The sequence below is a fragment of the Embiotoca jacksoni genome, unplaced genomic scaffold (assembly GCF_022577435.1).
Source record: "Embiotoca jacksoni isolate LCO1_2020_lvr unplaced genomic scaffold, fEmbJac1.0.p SCAF_20, whole genome shotgun sequence".
Taxonomy (NCBI): Eukaryota; Metazoa; Chordata; class Actinopteri; family Embiotocidae; genus Embiotoca; species Embiotoca jacksoni.
In genome coordinates, this window is record NW_027185341.1 from 1098350 (window position 1) to 1116250 (window position 17901).

The 17901-nt window shown below is 42.9% G+C and overlaps 1 protein-coding gene across 4 annotated transcripts in view; it reads left to right on the forward strand.

Moving 5' to 3' along the window:
* Window positions 1-17464, forward strand: part of vti1a (vesicle transport through interaction with t-SNAREs 1A) — a 115703-nt gene extending 98239 nt beyond the window's left edge. For 2 of the 4 annotated variants that reach the window (XM_069155462.1, XM_069155463.1), the window contains one exon: window positions 15638-17464. In XM_069155462.1, the coding sequence (XP_069011563.1) occupies window positions 15638-15731 (94 nt within the window). In that variant the 3' untranslated portion in view covers window positions 15732-17464. The remainder of the gene's footprint in view (window positions 1-15637) is intronic. The other 2 variants (XM_069155464.1, XM_069155465.1) reach the window with 1 other exon arrangement.
* Window positions 17465-17901: the final 437 nt, after the last annotated feature.

Genomic DNA, 17901 nt, shown 5'->3' on the forward strand with positions numbered 1-17901 from the left:
ATGGGCTATAGTCGTCCTCCCTCCCTCTTTTCCACTCCCTCCATGTTTTATGTCTAGATTCGGTTGCTGCTCCCTGGCTCACCTCTCGGTGTGAAATGAGCAAGTCTCGTCTGTCGTCCTCGTTCCCCCAGTCGAGCCTCGCGGATACACGTGAGCGCAGCACAGAATGGTGTCTGTTTGAGTCTAAACACGTGGCGGTTTACGATCTGCTGACTGTGTCATTTGAAATGCAGTCATGCATACAGTATGTCACAGGGCTTGAGGGAGATGTTTGCGTGTGTACGTTTAAGTGTGTGTTTATGAACTTTTGAAGAGAGATGGACTCCTGGTTTGTGCGTACTTACTGGAGGGCTGACATCACTTAAACAGTCCGTGGGTTTTCTCAGCAAAGTGAACACTCCTCAAGAATGTTTAAAAGTAAAGCTTTCCTCCATCCGCACTTTTTCTACATTCTTTCTTCCGGTTTCATTGGCCCGTTCTTTACTTTCTGTCAGGGGTGAGGGTGAGGGGGCACGCTCCAGGCTGCGGCAGGTTCAGCAGATCCTGGGGAGCGCGAGAATAATTTAGGATCTTTTCTGTTTCATCATCTCCTACTGTCAGAAGTTTGTTTCTGAAGCAGGAGCTTGAACATTTGCTTCCTCTGATGCTTCCTCACAAGTGGCACTTTGTTGAGCAGTTGTATTTGTCTTTGGCAGGTTGTACATAGTGGGAAAGAACAGGGAGATTGTACAGTGAGCAAAGTCTGGTATAAATCAGGGCTTTGTCACAACTTGTGTTCTTGTTGTGTAGTGTTTGTGTTCGCTTCAGTGTTTGAATTTTTTTTTTTTTTTTTTTTTTTTCTATTTGGAAGTTCCCACAGCCTCACCCAAAGAGATATATACCCTTACCTAAAATTCCCTTTTACCTTCTATTTTGTTACAGGATATTCACCACTACTGTGTCACCTGTACCATGACCAGGGATATTACCTGTAATCGCAATTCCGAAACACTTTTTTAAATCACTCTGAAACTGCAAAAAGCATAGAGTACAATGTAGTTTAAAATGTGTGTCTTTCTCATTGTTGCCAAAATACAGACACACTGGAGGTGTTTTCAGGTGAAGCAGGCGTCAGAAGATTGATGTGGGTGAGAATAAAGTAAAGGTTAATATCTTTACTATAGTGAGCAGAAAATGTGTGATTTGATTTAACCTTAGTAGTCATTCTGTGCAGGTTTTCTTTGGAACTGAAACGTATTCTCATAAACTGATTGATGCTGTAAGTTAAACCCCTGGAACAGGCTTTTATCCCATGTACCTGTGTAGTTCAAAGGAGACTGTTGTCAGAACCTGCGGAAGTGGATGTTAAGCAGTTGAAATGTGCCCATGTGCACGAGGTGTAAGTGAATAAATAGATAAACAACCACCAGCCTTTGCAGAACCAGTCCCTCTGGCTGTGGGCCAAACAGGTAATTCCTCCGGCATAGTTTTGGAAGGGCCACAGCGAGCCAAGCCTTCCTCGGCAGTCAGACTGTCTGCACATTTCTGCCACTGATGGCATACCAGGGGCGCCATTTTCCTCTCTGAGACAGACAAGCCAGAGGATCTGATTGGCCTTCCGCCAATGCACACTCACAAAGGCTCCTTTGACAGCAGGTCACTCGGTTAACCAAGCAGTAGGCAGAGGGAGAGAGAGAGATAAGCCAGAAAAGAAACTGGTCTTCACCTCTTCACCCCCAAGCTTCATGATTAAAGGGTTCTTCAAACTGAAAAACAAAGGTGGATCCTACTTTTGTGAAAAAAATGTAAAGAAAAAAAAAAAGCGCCACACATTTTCAGATGCATACAATTTGTATGTCGGCATCACATGGGCGGAGTGTGCGCTTCGAATTCAAGCATAAATGTGACCTATGCTTGTATGTTTTGGCTTACATCCTTGCAGCCTTATGTACACATCCTGGCTGGCAACACCATAAGTATGTAAAGTAAATATCTGCTAGAACTGATAACAATCTGTCATTCTTCACTGCCTCATATTATTAGATAATCAAGGCTTCTTTATCAAAACTGTTCCTGTGTCTGTGATTCAGGTAAAGTCGTGTTTGTATCATGTGAGACTATATTTTGTTTTGTAAATTTTAAATAATTTCTAAAGGTTTCTCTTACGGAATTGGTGGATGTTACTACATTTTTTTTTTGTGTGTGATTTACAGAGCAAATTGATTTTTTTTTTTTTGGCCTAACCGACACTCTAATCCACTAATATTGAGTCTGCATTTTGAGCGAGATAAATATGTGCTCGATGATTAGTTCATCCTTGTTGTGATGTTGATGGAGCCTCACATCTTATATTTTCATCATAAAGCTGTGTAGGAGCTGACACGGTGCCGTTAAATAGCTGTTGATGTTCTCCTGTGTGCTCCTGCGCTCATTATCTCTCCAGTCCAGGCCTTGCTTCTCTGCTTTCTCCTGCCGCCCATCTCCTCCCCTGTGTATCAGCCGCTTTGCATACGACTGATGTTTAAATGCTGCATTGTTAACTGACGTGGGGTAGCCCTTTGCTGACCCGGGAGGTATTTGCTCGTTTGATCACGGGGCAGCAGTTTTAATGTATCGAAGCAGCGCCGCTCCGTAAAGCCCCTAGTATAAGTAGAGACAGAGGGCGAAGGCAGGACGAGGGATCCATTGGTTGCAGGCCTGACAGTACAGAAGAAAGGTGATTATTAGAATATCTGTTGGTCAGCAAGGCCAGAAGGGACGCTGCTGACCCTGCATTTCCACTTGTGCTGTGATGGTGGGTGTTGGTATTTTGATGGGGTGTGTGTGGGGGGGGGGGGGTGTTGCGAGGGTTGTGGCAAAGACGGAGAATAGGGCTCCATTGATGAGCAGATTCAATAATTCAGTGTGGTTTTTTTAAATAAGAAATATTTGCATCACAGTATGAGCATTTGCTTCGGACTGTGTTCTGATGTTTCTCTTATTTGCTCTCACAATTGAACTTGCATCCTCTACAAGTGACATCTCACCGCGCAGCCATTAGACATCAGCTTTTTTTTTTTATTCCTGGTAAAAAACTTTTGTTTGGGTCTTAAAGTTAATAATTTGCACAGAATTGTGGACATTGTCTTTTGCATCCAGCCATCAATTCAATCCCTACAGTTATTTTTACCCCTGAGTTTTTGTCACAAAGACTGGAAGAAGGCGACTGAAGAAAGCTCAATGAAAAACACCTCGCCTTTACATTTGTGTCACTGGATACAGGAATCCCACTTCACCAGCTGACAACACAACAGACAGAAGTGTTGAGAAAGAGGGAAAAACAATGACACAAAACAGCCTACAAGTTTGTGCTTACACCTTGGGACCTGTGTATCAAGACCCTGCTCGCACTGAAGCTGACTCGACTTTGGCCCCTCAAAAGAGAATATTGAACACCTATACACCCTTCTTGCCTCTTCCTTACCCTTCTTTGCCCTTTTTTCTCTTTCTACTCCCTCCTTTTCTCTTTGGTTTGTTCCTTGTGGGAAGTCCTTTAGAGCAGCAGTGACCATAGATACCAGGGGGAGAAAAGAAACCGTAACAAAACCGACTTCGCTCGACTAGATCGTTAATATTTGATGGACAGTTCCCCCATGAATTTCCCATAGCATTCCACAGTGGGTTTGTGATGTGCAGAAAGTGAGGCTGCTGATGAGGATTATTGGACTTGACGTGCAGCTCATGGTCAGCATCAAGGCCGCAGTGACCAGGTGGTTCATCTCGGCCACAAATAAGAAAATGTGTGTGTACGTTTATTAAGCTTGCAAGCAGAAGTAATTTGTTGTCCCCAAGACTTAAGGTGTTATTGTGTCATTAAGAATGTTTGACACTGTTTTCTAAAATGGTTTACCTTCTGTAATAATAACGTTAACATGCTTCCGATTAACTCCCTCCTTCCATATTTGTGTCAAGCACTGTGCATCCTCCTGAGATCTAACCACTGGATTCTGCAAATATGGATTGCCTTCTTTTATTTCCACAAGTCCCAAAGCAACCCAGATGCCCCTTGACTTTTGAACCAGGGTTCACAGGGAAGCAGAGGTGAAGCAGCAATCTGCATCTCTCATGGCGCCTCACGCCCACGCTGTTGCTGAGACGGAGAGAGAGGATGCCACATGAGTTTACCTCTAACGCTTGGAAGGGAGGAAATTTGAAGGAGATTTCTTAGTCGATTAACTCAGGCTGTCTTCCTCGGCCCCTCAAAGTTCATCTTCTTTTTCCGTTGCCCCGTATCGTTTCCAAATTTCATGCTTCTTCACTTAGTCTCCCCTTTCCTTTCTTTCTTTTTCTGAGTTTTTGTCGAAGACTGACCCTGCATGGCTGCGAGCCCTGAATGGCAGGGCTTCAGAGCCCACAGTCTATTGATCGGGCCTCCAGAGCACTAAGCAGATGTAGCTGGAGAAACAAGTCAATAATGCTGTTAGTGCAACAATCCCTGTCACACTGGTGGCTCCCCCGCACACTCCAAATGGTTATTTTTCAGGGGTTGGGGAGAAAAGGGGTGAGATTTGGTGTTGAGGCAGGCAATCATGAGCAAATCAGTGTCACTCAAAATTCCTGTTGTGCGCACTTTCTGTGGATCTGTTCCTCCTGCTGGGTCTGTCTCATTCTGTGTATACCTCTCTTCTCCATTATGGACATTCTGGCTTTGATATACTTAAATATGTGAGTTCTTCCTTGTAAAAGACTTCCACACAGGTTTAATCCAATCCATTACCTAACTTCCCTGTCTTAGGTCTCCCAGCTCGATACCACCCCTCTGTCTCTCCCTGCTTAGACACGGGAACGAGGGAAGCTAGTCTGCAAATTTAATGGAACAGCATGGATTATTTAGACTGACTAAAGCCTCCCTTGTAGAGTCAAATGGGGGGTTGTGCGATGACATTATACCCCTACATTTTCTCTCTCTCCCGCTCTCTCTCTCTGCTCACCTGTGAGATCGAGATACCTGTGCCTGCATGTCCAAAGAAGGAGGACCTGATGGGTTACATGATCTTTAATTGCCCCGTGTTATTTCACACCAGATTGCCAGACGCACTCCTGTAGTTTTCACGCATTTTACTCGACGCTGCCTTGATGCACAAGCACGTGCAAAATTGCTCTTGCGCAGTCTTTTACACACATGCATGTATAGTTTGTCAGTCCTTTCGTACCTTCAGGACAGAGCAAAGGGCAAAGGTGGCCCCGTGGTCACGAGGTCAAGTTCAAGAAATGGCTTCTTCTTTTGCTCACTTGTGGCCCTGACGTGCAAATCAGGCTCGGGCGGTCTGTATTCAGACCACACAGGCATGCAAACTTGACCTTAAACCTAACTGGACCCTTACCAGTAGAGGTCATACTTTTTACTGCTTCCTTTACAGTGCTGCTTAATGCTGGACTGAATAACTAAACCAGAGTGAAAGCAATCGAAAGTTAACAACTTCTGTTGCTGTCACATCCCTGAATAGTGAACCAGTTCCTTCACTATTCTCAAATGATGTAACACAGTCACGTTTTTATGCACGGAGACTTGAGAAGAGATACACACTTTGGAGAAAGACTTTATCAAACTTGATCACACGTGTAGAAAAATTGGATGTTTTGTAAGTCGCATGTATACGAATGTTTACAGGCGATACATGGTTGGGACTTGGCCGGTGCAGGCTTTTGTGCATTTGTATAAGAAGGAGCCAGCGTGTCTCTCTGTGTGTGTGTGTGTGTGTGTGTGTGTGTGTGTGTGTGTGTGTGTGTGTGTGTGTGTGTGTGTGTGTGTGTGTGTGTGTGTGTGTGTGTGTGTGTGTGTGTGTGTGTGTGTGTGTGTGTGTGTGTGTACTCGTATGTGTTTGTGTGCGTGCTGGTGGGCAATATCATAACATCATCTGTATCTGCAGACTCACAGGATGCAGAACCAAAACCACACGGGACTTGAAGCAAATGTTTGGAGAGTTGATTTCAAATGGCAAACAAACACCAAGTGGAGGATCTTCCTTACCAGCTAATAAAAAGACTGAGACATAAACAGTAATATCCCCATAGCTTTTTTTTTGTCACGGAATCCTAAACAGACGTTTTTTTTGTTTTGTTTTGTTTTTTTTAGACCGAAAGAGTTTAAAGTAATTTTTTGATAAATGGTTTTGTTTTGAGCGAAGAACAGCTTATGGCACTTCACCAGATGAATCTGTCCGGACAGGTTTTGTGAAGTGTTTTAATTTGGACTTGTTTTAAAGGAAAACAAATTATGAGAATGATATAGCTTGCCTGTGTTTTTACAGTTATAGCTTTAAATGACCTTTAAACGCTTGAAAAAAACAAACAAATTGGAATTGCTTCTTTTTTTTTCCTCAGTAAGTTTGAAGAAGTTAGGTAAAATTTCACACAACAATACAGTTGGTGTTAGGTGTCACACTGTGGATGAATTTCTCTGCTTTGCAGTATTTTTCCGTAAAAGTAACAGTACACTTGACAGGTTATGTAAAAAAAAAAATTTAAGTGAGCGGCAGTGCACAGATGATTTATGTGCTTTAATAACATTTCAATACTGAACAAACAATAAAAATTTATGGACATCATAGATTTGGAAGCCTGCTGCACTAATGGCTGACCTTGCGCTGATGTTTTCACCGGGGCCAGTAATCGGATCTGCAGCTGGCCCCTGGCCCTCTCAGAGTGTAAAGGTAATTCTGTGTTTTGGGAAATCTTGTCAGAAAGGAGAAATGGTGCAGAATGTCAGTTATCAGGTTGACGGCCTATTGCATTCATATGGTCCGTAATCCCCAAATCTAGTTGTAATTGAGTAAAGAATATGTCAGTTAGGTTTATTGCTTTATTTTATTTTAAAGACGTAATACTCTGCAAAAGGCATTGGCACTGAAAGAAAAGGGATGATAAAAAAAAAAAGTCAAATCATAAAATTAAATTAAATTCATAAAAAGCACAGTAAACAGAAAAAACTGATGTGACCAGCCTTTACGTTTAAAGAGCATCAATTCAGGGTACTCTTGCGCGCAGTTTTTCCCAAGACTGTCCTAGTCCAAAAAAACAGCTCCATAAGTCGTTTGTGCAAGCAGTGTTTTACGACCCACTGTTCCTTTTTAAAGTTAAGCGATCTCTAGCGGTCTTGTGAATAACAGCAATGGTGTCCCGGTGAAGTGACGCAGTCCAGTCTAGTGTGAGCTTTTTCTTGTTAGCAGGAGGACGGTTGGGAGGATGGTTCAATACAAGACCAGACTTGGGTGTTGGAAACTGCTGTTATATCCTTCTGTTTCCAACCACTAGTCAGTACAGTTTGGTGGGGTTTTTTAAACCACGTATACCGTTGCCATGACAACAAAGGTTGCATAACTTTAAGGGAGCAGTAACTTTAACCAAACCATTATCTTTCCCAAACCCTGACCAGAGGCGTCAATTTAGGAAACACTTCAGTGGGTCGTATTTTAGGGTCAAAAGTTAACGACCTGTGATCGTATGGGTTGGAGACCTTGTTTCTCAGGGTGATGGGAGAATCGTGGAGAAGTTGCCTCGGCGCTGTACAGAGCAGTCGACAAACCGAACAACAAACACCGAGCACAAATTAGTTTATTCACACAAATAATGGATCTTGATTTTCTTTCCATCTGAGGCAAACTTTACGATGACCATCGGAGTTGTTCGGGGAAGTAACATAATCCTACTACTTTTGCGCATGCGTTTCCTCTCTCATGAGTTAAATAATTACTCAAATATCACTGTAATTACAAAACCACAGCCTTATCCTCTACAGAATACCTGCAGGACTCCAACTTTATTGGTAATTCTTGTTCACTGAGCATAACGTAGCAAAGTTACCTCTACTGCAACACAGTATTATATCCATCCCAAACAAAGACCAGATTTGCTACCATCAGGTTCCGACAATCACCTAATTATGACAAACATATGTCCTTATCATGTGTCCTTATTATATTTTACAAGTTCCTATTTTTTTTCCCATCGTGAGCCTCTTGGCAACACAGAGTAGTAAACACACCGGAGCGGATCTGATTCCAGCCACCTCGAGTAAGGTTGTGTAGCATACGTCGACTGTTTATAAATATGGGCTGTTGACATCGCTCTGTTGACTATAAACCAGTGGCTTGACAAACACACAGGACAAACATAGTAAAAAAAAAATACTTCCTATCCCTACACCCCTCCAGCAAGACCGAGAGAAGGAGAAATAGGAGTTGGGAAAGAGGAGGTGAGTGGAAAATAAGCAATATATGAAGCGGATGAAGGAGCTGAATATATGAATGAGGGGACAAAAAGAGGACACAGCGGTGGAGCAAAATAGATAGAAATAGAGAGGGAAGGCAGAGGAGGGCGAGGAGTTCAGGTAGGTAACCAGGCAAGGGAATGATCTGTATATGTTTGGAGCTCAGAAAGCCACCTGTACATCCCACATCACACCTGGATGAGGAGAAGCTGCAGCAGCTACCTGAAATTGCTGCAGGCAAAAAAAAAAAGTTCTTAAAAATTCCAGACACAGTTGCGGTGTAGTCTCTCTTCCTCTTTTCACCCACTCTGCCTCTTCTCCATTTCCCTTTCCATCTCCTTTTTTATTTTTTATTTCTCTCTCTCTCTCTCTCTCTCTCTCTATCCGTCTTTTTATCTCTGTCACGCTCACACACTCTTGCATATACACACTCGCCTCCCACGCTAAATTTACTTCCTCTTTCTACCTCCTTCTCTCCCTCCCTCTCTCCTCCTCTTTCTCTCAGCCTCCTCCTGCCCTCCCTCTCTTCCTCTTTGCACCACTTTTCCGGGAGAGAACTGGGTCCCAGTCTAGGCTGCCCCTGGCCAGGGTTGTTAGCCGGCAAATAAAAAATGGATGAACTTGTAGGGCCCCGGTGCTGTTCTTCTGCATCTAGTTGGTGGAGAGCGAGGGAGTAAAAGTGGGAGACAGAGAAAGAGGTGAGGATCAGGCTGACATGAAATACCTTGCTCCGACCACATCCTCCAAATAAAAACCTGTCCATCCTTTATGTCAGTTTTCTCAGGCGTGAAAAAAGATTTTGTGTCGATACAAGTAAAAAAAAAAAAAAAAAAAAAAAATTAATAAAAAGGCTTCTGGCTCTGGGGATCAATAATTTCAACATAAAATAGCTCAAATTTGTAAAAGAAATACACCAAAATGGAATGCAAATCTTCTGATTTGGAAATTACTTTTACATTTTGTTAAAACAAAAAAAAATTTAAAATGTGGTTTATAGGCTACAATGTACAATACAGCATATGGTAGTTGTTCTCTTATTTTTATAGGTTTCTCTGTTTAATATAATTTTAAACTAAATATGTGTTTTGTTTTGAATAGTAAAACAAGACAACAAGATATGGTAAAACAAAATACGGACATCACCTGGGGCTGTAGTAAATTGTGGTACACATTTCTGGCTGTTTTTTTGATATTTTAAAGACCAAAAATGAATTTATAAATCAAGAGAACAAACACCAGATTAATTTATAATGAAAATAATTATTTGCAGCCAGAATGTCGACATCCAAGAGACATAGATGTACACCTGTTATGCTTCAATTTTTCAGTCTTCAGTTTACCTTGTTCCTGTACATTTAGATCACAAACTCTGACTTTATTTTGAATAGATGACACGAAAGCAAAACATTAATCCAGTTTTGTGTTTGTAGACATTTATTGGCACAGTTTTACCTCAGGGCTGTACATAACGAACTGAGTGGCTCCGTCTTTGTCGTGCACTGAGCGTGTGAGGGCTGAGGTGTGGGCTGGGTCTTAAATATTGTTTTTCTCTAGAGAATTACATGATGTTGGGGTCTTCTTTAAATAATTACAGTAAATTAAAATTTAAAGACCTACTCCAGCTGTGTGTGTGTGTGTGTGTGTGTGTGTGTGTGTGTGTTTCTAAAATCGTCATTTATCTTGAACACCCCCTTGGGGGCAATAGGCTGAGCATACTTGGTGGGATCAGATCTCTCCAACAAACAGGTCAAGTCATTATCTCTGCAGCAACATGAACCTGATCCAATTGTTCATTATTGTTCGGCCTCGTTCTTCCTCGTTTCCCTCGCTTGATTGAAACGTTGCACGTTTCTCACCTGTCTTCGCTCAAACTGGATCGACTGCAGGCCCGTCTCAACTTGTGTGTTGTCGTGTGTGTTATGTGGCAGCCCTAGACCAAGAACTGTGTGTGTGTGTGTGTGTGTGTGTGTGTGTGTGTGTGTGTGTGTGTGTGTGTGTGTGTGTGTGTGTGTGAGAGAGAGAGAACGATCAAACACGCGTGTTACTTCAATGAAACATTTATTTGTATTAGTTCCTGATAACAAGTCGAGGCATTACTTAGGACTTACCCCCACCAGCGTTCCACCTCCGTGTCCATCACTCAAACCATTTGTGAACACATTGATCCTTCCCTCCCTCCTCCACCCCTCCTCTTCTACCCCCTCCCCTCCTCCTCTCCCAGGCTGTATATTCCCAGGGTTTGGAAGGAGGAGAGCCAGAATGGCTCAGACAGCCATTGATTTTTATTTTATTGGTCTACTAGTGGAAAGAGGAGGGATAGGGGAGGGCCTGAGAGATGCAACTCTGCTGCTAAGTTTGCTCTTAGTGTGTGTGTGTGTGTGTGTGTGTGTGTGTGTGTGTGTGTGTGTGTGTGTGTGTGTGTGTGTGTGTGTGTGTGTGTGTGTGTGTTCGGGTGGGTTGGGCCTATCTGCTTATGTCTGTCTCAGAGACTGTTTTTGTTTTGGGGTAGTGGGTGTTATCTGTCTGCCTGAAAGGTGTGTGTGTGTACCTGTGTATCTGTGTGTGTGTGTGTGTGTGTGTGTGTGTGTGTGTGTGTGTGTGTGTGTGTGTACACCTGTGTGTGTGCACCTGTGTGTGCGTGCATGTCCAGCCACCTCTGAGAGCCATCAAACGCTGCCTGTACACGTGTGTCAGTGTGCATCTGTGTGCCCGCCCTTGTGTGTTTTGTGCGAGTGCACACACATATGAGTCCTTTCAGGAACTGGGGGGATCTGGGGTGCTGATGGAGCTGGCACAGGGGACTTGGACCCCAACGCACACACTCACACACACACATATACAACCGAGGTGTATCCCGGTGCTCATTAGAGCTGGTAATAAGGCTATGCTGCTGGAAGAGGAGGGGGGGGGGGGACAGGGAAAGGAAGAGAGGGAGGGAGGAAGAGGGTGGGAAGGGAGAAAAAGAAAAAAAAAATGGGAGATTTTAAATTTTAATAACACTGGTACGATTTTGTAAATCTTTCCTGACAGAAAAGTCCTCATTATTTTCATCTGTCTCCGAGGAGCCTCTCCTCCAGCTTTGCCTCCCCGGGTAAACGGACCTTTCTCTCTCCCTTCCTCACTCCGCCGCTCTTTCTCTCCGTTTCTCTCTCCAGTCTTTCCCTCTTGTTTTGTTTTTTTTTCCCTTTCAGCTGCTTTAATGTCCGTTTCCGACCTTCTTGCTTGCTTTACTTTTTGCTGTCCGTTGCGCTCATCATCTCGACTCTCTCTCTCTCTGCGTCTCTTACATTAATGCTGTATATCTGTGTATTTCCGTCTAGTAAGGTGTTAGCTGACTGGCTGCCTGCAATGAAGGAACGTCAGGAGCCAATAGAATAGCCAGTACTATGTGCTGTTATTGGCTGACATTGGCTGACATTTCAGTTGCAGTTACTGCAGGCCTGTCTTCATGTGAGTTTTTTTTTTTTTTTTGGTTTGTTTTTTGTTGTTGTTTTTTTTTTTTTTTTACTGGTAGGGGCTCAGAGACAGAGTGAAGACTTGGGATCATAGTCATAGGAGGTAACGGGCTGAAGGTAAACCTTCTCTAACTCAGTGTGTGTGCGCGAGTGTGCATATGTGGGTCAGCATGTACGTCTACACTCTTGTACATGAGCCCTGTGCATCACTCTCACATCCCCAAACCCTTCCCTCCACACACACACACACACACACACACACACACACACACACACACACACACACACACACACACACACACACACGTACTCCTCACCCCCCCCTCCACCGCCACCCCTCACCTCTATGTCAAGTGTCAAAACTGGAGGATGGATCCGGTTTGATAAGTTCTGTTCTGTCTGGCCACGTGTCAGGACGGGATCAACCATACAGCAGAGGAATACCATGTTCTTCACTCTCCTACCTCCCAATTTTTTAGATTTTTTTTTTTTTTTCCACTTTTTTGGGTTGGATTTTGGTGGGGCAGTTGCTGTATATTTGTGGGGTAGGTTTTATTTTAGCTGCTTTTATTGTCTGAGAAATTTTAACAGACCTGAAACAACTTTTACTTTTAGTGGCTCATTTTACTTGCGAGCTTAAAGTGCTTTGCTGGATACAGAATACAAATCTATAGATTAAATCTGCAAGTCATGTTATGCAGATGAGTTTTGCGGAGGATTATGAAACTGATCTGTCCCCTGGGATTGTTTTTCCTTTTATAGACATCAGTTGTTACAGTGTGAGTGAGAGAAAAAAACAAAACCAAAAAAAGCTTTAATAGAAGATTAAGTATTCACCAAGTATTGAACTGTCTCACATTGTGTCAATGTGATTCTAATAGATGAAGAATAAACTTTTTCCAGCTCAGTATAATGTAACATAAGTAGTCATTTTCCTGCGTTCTTCCCTCTGTGGTGCTTAAAAGAGTGAGATGACTTTCACATCCTGCTGCTCATACAACAGTGAGAAAGGCCGTTACTCTTCAATGTAACACACACTATTTTTTTAAACAGATTTAAACAGGGGTCAAGTGAATTATAGCTACACTAACTCCTCCTAGTCTGTCTGGCTAGATCCATGTGTGTGTATATCTGTGTGAGTGTGTATACTCATACAGCTATCTTTATGAGGACCAATTTTTAGTTTTAGACCACTGGACAGAGGACCGTTTAGGAAAGTGGGGACATTTTGATGTTAAGCCAAAGGTTAGAATTTGCTTAAATTTTAGATTAGGTTACAGATTGGCTTTAGACAGCCAGTTGTGATGGTTAAGGTGAGGGTAGGGGGAATGTATTATGTCAGTGAAAGTCCTCACAAAGATACAAACATAACTTATATAACTTGCAGTGTTTGACTGGGCATTGCTAAATGTTCCAGTTGCCGCAAATAAGATTATCTGCTTTAACAGTACACTCGAAGACATGTTTTGAATCGGTTCAGGTCATAATAAGTATTTCTTTAAAATATGTGTCCCCAGAGAAAAAAGTTTTTAAAACCGCAACACTGTCATACTCCTTACTGCTTTGAACATTTAAGTGTTTGAAGTCATTCTGCGTTGTTTCCGACCAAATCAGGATCCTTTAATACATGCAGTTTTAACAGAATTGAACCCCACTCCCACACCTCCCCCTCCTCCTCCTCCTCCTCCTCCTCCTCCTCCTCTCTCAGCACCCCGGCTTCTTGTATATGAGGCTAAAACTAACTTCCTGTTCATGTTTTCACCGCGAGCCATTAGTCTCCCTCCTCTCTCTTTTCCCCAGCTGAAAAATTAACAAACAACACAAAATGAGCTAGCTTCTTCCAACACACACTCTCTCTCTCTCTCTCTCTCTCTCTCTCTCTCTCTCTCTCACACTCACACACACACACACACACACACACACACACACACACACACACACACAGAGTCTCGCGTACACACAAGCACCTCCTCTGGGTATTTGGCTGGGATAAATAATCATTGTAAATAATGAATGTCAATTAATAGGGGGAGACGTGGCCTTGCTAAGCATGCTCTGATTAGTGTTTCAGTTGGATCTCCTCCCCAGCTGGCTTCAGCCAATCATCTCAGCCTCATCCAGACACCACAATCCACTTGGCCTATCACAGCATCTCCAATACTGCTACGGCTCTTACCATAACGTAGGCATGTAGGCATTTGGGCATATGATAAATGCAGTATGATTATTTATATTTATTCATGTTACGTTTTGTGTGTGTGTGTGTGTGTGTGTGTGTGTGTGTGTGTGTGTGTGTGTGTGTGTGTGTGTTATCCTGTCAGGTAAAGCCTCAGACAGGATCTGATTAGCAGGGTATAAAAACAACGGTTATTTGCGTTGCGGTTTAATATAAACAATATGACACTGTCTTAATAATGTATGCATTTATTCAAGGATAAACTGTCTATTTATAAATCAGCGCTACTTAAAGACAGTGGTTGTGATGAGCTGTCCGGTGTGACCCAGTGAGAGCATTACAGTACGTCAGTGAGGTTGTTTTATTGCAGGAAAGAAGTTTGTGGTGATTGGTTATAGATTTTGGTTCATTACCGTATCCTCTTTATGTCATGTACAGCAGAGAGTAAAAGTATGTTTGTCTTGTGTGTGGCTGGACGGCTCTTCGTGCAAAGGAGCTGTGTAAAGAAGACGAAAAGACACACTTCTCTGCAAAGAGCATACCCAAAGAAAATGAGCATAAAAGCTCTTCTGCGACGCGTAACAACACTGTGCGCCGTTATATTTCCGTCGTCCTTTCTTCCGTGGCTGTGGGCTTTAAACGAAGTGGCTAGTTGAGGCTAATGCGAGTCCGAGCCGGTGGACTGGAGGAGGCTGTGAGCCTCGCTGGTCGGTGTGTCGCCTCCGACTTGGAGTTTAGAGGGTAGCAGGGTGACTGAGCAACCAGCCATCCAGCCTTCCACCCCCCCCCACCTCCCTCCCCTCCTCCTCCTCCTCCCTCCCCAGTGATAAATGGCCACAGCATGGGCTATTCATCTCTCGCTTAGAGAAGTGGACAGTGCCCCCCCGACTCGGCCTCTCCTCCACCCCTCCGCATGTCAGCAAATGTGATAATTCTCTCATTTGTCAGGAGCAGCGGAGGGTTTGGAATGTGTGTGCGTGTGCGTGTGTGTGCGTGTGTGTGTGCGTGTGTGGTGATGCAAACAAATTTTTTTTTTTCTTTTTTTGGGAGGGGGGGGGGGGGGGACAAATGAAATAAGCTGCTCTCTTTCCAGATGATCTGCACACCAGCACCTTCTCTCCGTCCTTCCTCCTCCTGCAGTCCTGTGTTGTTTTGGTTCAAAGCCCCCCCCCCCCTCTTGTCAAGTTTACTTCGGTCACAGTGGGAAAATTTAAATGTGCAAAAGACTGACTCGTTTTATGGCAAATTCCATCAGTAATTCAGCGATTTTTATTACCTCCAGGAAACTCCTGAGCCACTTTTTCCACTTTATTGTGCAAATAAAGTTTTAGAGCCTGTCTGCTCTGAGTGTGTGTATGTTTGTGTGTCATGCTTGTTTATGTGTTTCCCATGTTCTTATGTGTACACACATGAGCGTGACATTTTTACAGAGGCTACAAATTAGTGTGTAAGCAAATCAGAAAAAACGTAGACATTTCTCAAAGAAGCTTTATACAAAAGTGTGGCTGTTTTGCAAATATTGTGTGTGTGTGTGTGCGTGTGTGTGTGTGCGTGTGTGCGTGTGAGTGAGTGTGTTTTACAGTCCCCTGCCAATGACTGTATACCAATAAATACCATGTATTCAGACCTCAGGCTAACTATTAAACATGATAAGCCTCCAGTTGATAGCTGGTCATTTAGTTTGCACATAAACATGTGACTGTTACGTGTTTTACTTTTCTCTGTAGGCACAAAATAACTTCCAGATCTCTTCTTTTCTGTCTCCTTTTCTCTGCGCAGGATCATCCAGAATCGACTCCTGATCTTCGTCCTCGGAGCCATCATCCTTCTCACCATCATCCTGGCCATCTATTTCAATCTGCGAGGCCACTGATCTCCCCTTGTACAAACATATATATATCCACACACACACACACACACACACACACACACACACACACCCTTCCCCCTCGACACAAACACAAACACACACACACACACGCGTGATTAATAGCGACAAAAGCGTTGTTCTGCTGTAATTAGGACAAATGGTCCCCATGAATCACTGTTTCCAAAGCCTGACAGGGAGCTTTTTTCCATTTCTCTTTCCTTTCGTGTTTCTCTCTTCTTTCTTTCTTTCTTTCTTTCTTTCTTTCTTTCTTTCTTTCTTTCTTTCTTTCTTTCTTTCTTTCTTTCTCTACCTCCCTTTCTCTTTCTTTTCTCTTCTTCTATTTCTTCTTTTTCTTAGTTTTGTCCCCTCTCTCTGTCTCTCTCTCTCTGTCAGGCTCTCTCTTATATCTCCTGGGACAAGAATGGGGTGAGATGTTTTTATGATGGTTAATATTTTTCATGGTGTCGTCCTCTGCGTGGTTTTGCAGCCCATCCTGTCCCCTGGTCATTTCTTCTTCTTTTTTTTTTTTTCGTAACTCGAGGCAGATTTTTTTTTCTTTTTTTTTTTTCTATAATATCGATGGGTTAAGTGTCGTTCAAGGCCGTGTGTGTGTGTGCATGCATGAAAGAGAGAGAGAGAGAGAGAGAGAGAGAGAAACTGAAGTTCTGCACATGTATGTTTGTTTGCACACGTGCATGCATGAGTGACGGTCGTGTAATCCGGGGCCCTCACTGCGCACTGTGGTGCGACTGACACCAACAGTAGACGCGCATGCTGGAGGACGTATGAGCTTCTTGAACTAAATGTTCTTCATGTAGCCCCTCCACAATACAGAGGACAGTGCCTTCAGATAAGATATGCTGTTCACACTCCTGCTTTAAAAGGCTCAGCTGGGGCCCAAAATAGACAAGTGGCACTACCTTGGAATGAGAGGATGCACACAAAAAGGTTGAGGTCAAGTTCAACTTCCTGTTCATTCAGTCAAGGTGAAACTATTGTTTATTTTATTGGGAGGAAACTGTTTGTTTGCAATTATTCATTCAGGAACAAATATGTGAACATTTTAGGAGAGTTTGGAGCTTGAAAAGCATGAAAAATTCCTTCTTTTTTTTCTTTTTTTTTTTTACATACATTTTTAACACAAAAACAGTACTGACCCCAACCTTGGCAAAGACAAAACAAAAAGTCTGTGAAGATTCGCAGTCATCCGAGTCAGGATCTGCTGCAGTGTTAACCAAAGGCAACTGACCTCGTTTCCAGTCCAGTCGTCTTTATATAACACTTAAATTTACAATACATGAACAGAATATAGACAAAACTTTCTTTCGACATTATAACCATCTTTATTTTCCACATTTGGTACCTCACGCTTCCCAAACACAGATTTCAAAGTCTTTCCCATCGACATTTGAGACATCATACTGTATGTACTAACATTTAAATGGACATCATGTAAAGTAGTTTTGCTTCCAACACAAGTGATTCTGTTACTATTTATTTATGACTGCAGATTTTTTTTTTTTTTTGGGGGGGGGGGGTTAAAATTTCTGTGCTAGAGCTGTATATTTTATGATGGCAAACTTATTCAGAATTAACGTTAATCACGTGTTTTCTTTTTCCTTGATTTTGAGTGTTTATTGATGCTGACTGCACGCCAGGACCAACTCAAATGTGTGTATTTCTAGTTTTGCGTGTTAAAGGTTTTTCTTTTTCTTCCTATAAATGGATCGAACTTGTTTTAGAACTTGTACTTTTTGTTCCACATTTTCTGTGTCAAGTTCTGAAGGTTGAGATGCGGCCCTTGTTTCTGTGTTTATCTGTGCGCCGCCTGATGATGTGATACATTTGCAGGTGTTTGAAAAGCGTCTGCTTGAGTTTACTGCTGTTTTAATTCTTCAGGGGAAAGCCATTCTTCAGGGGGTCTTGGGAAAATCTAAATTTAAGAGCATGTTTGGAGAATTTTTTTGAAGTTGAAACATATGAAGGTAATACTCTGCTAACCGCAAAAACACACACGCGCGCAGGCACACACACACACACACACACACACACACACACACACACGCACACACACACACACACACACGCACACACACACACGGGCACACACGTACACACAGTGGAATATTGGAGTGCACATGTGTCTCTTGTGGTTGGTGAGACGGTTCCCAGT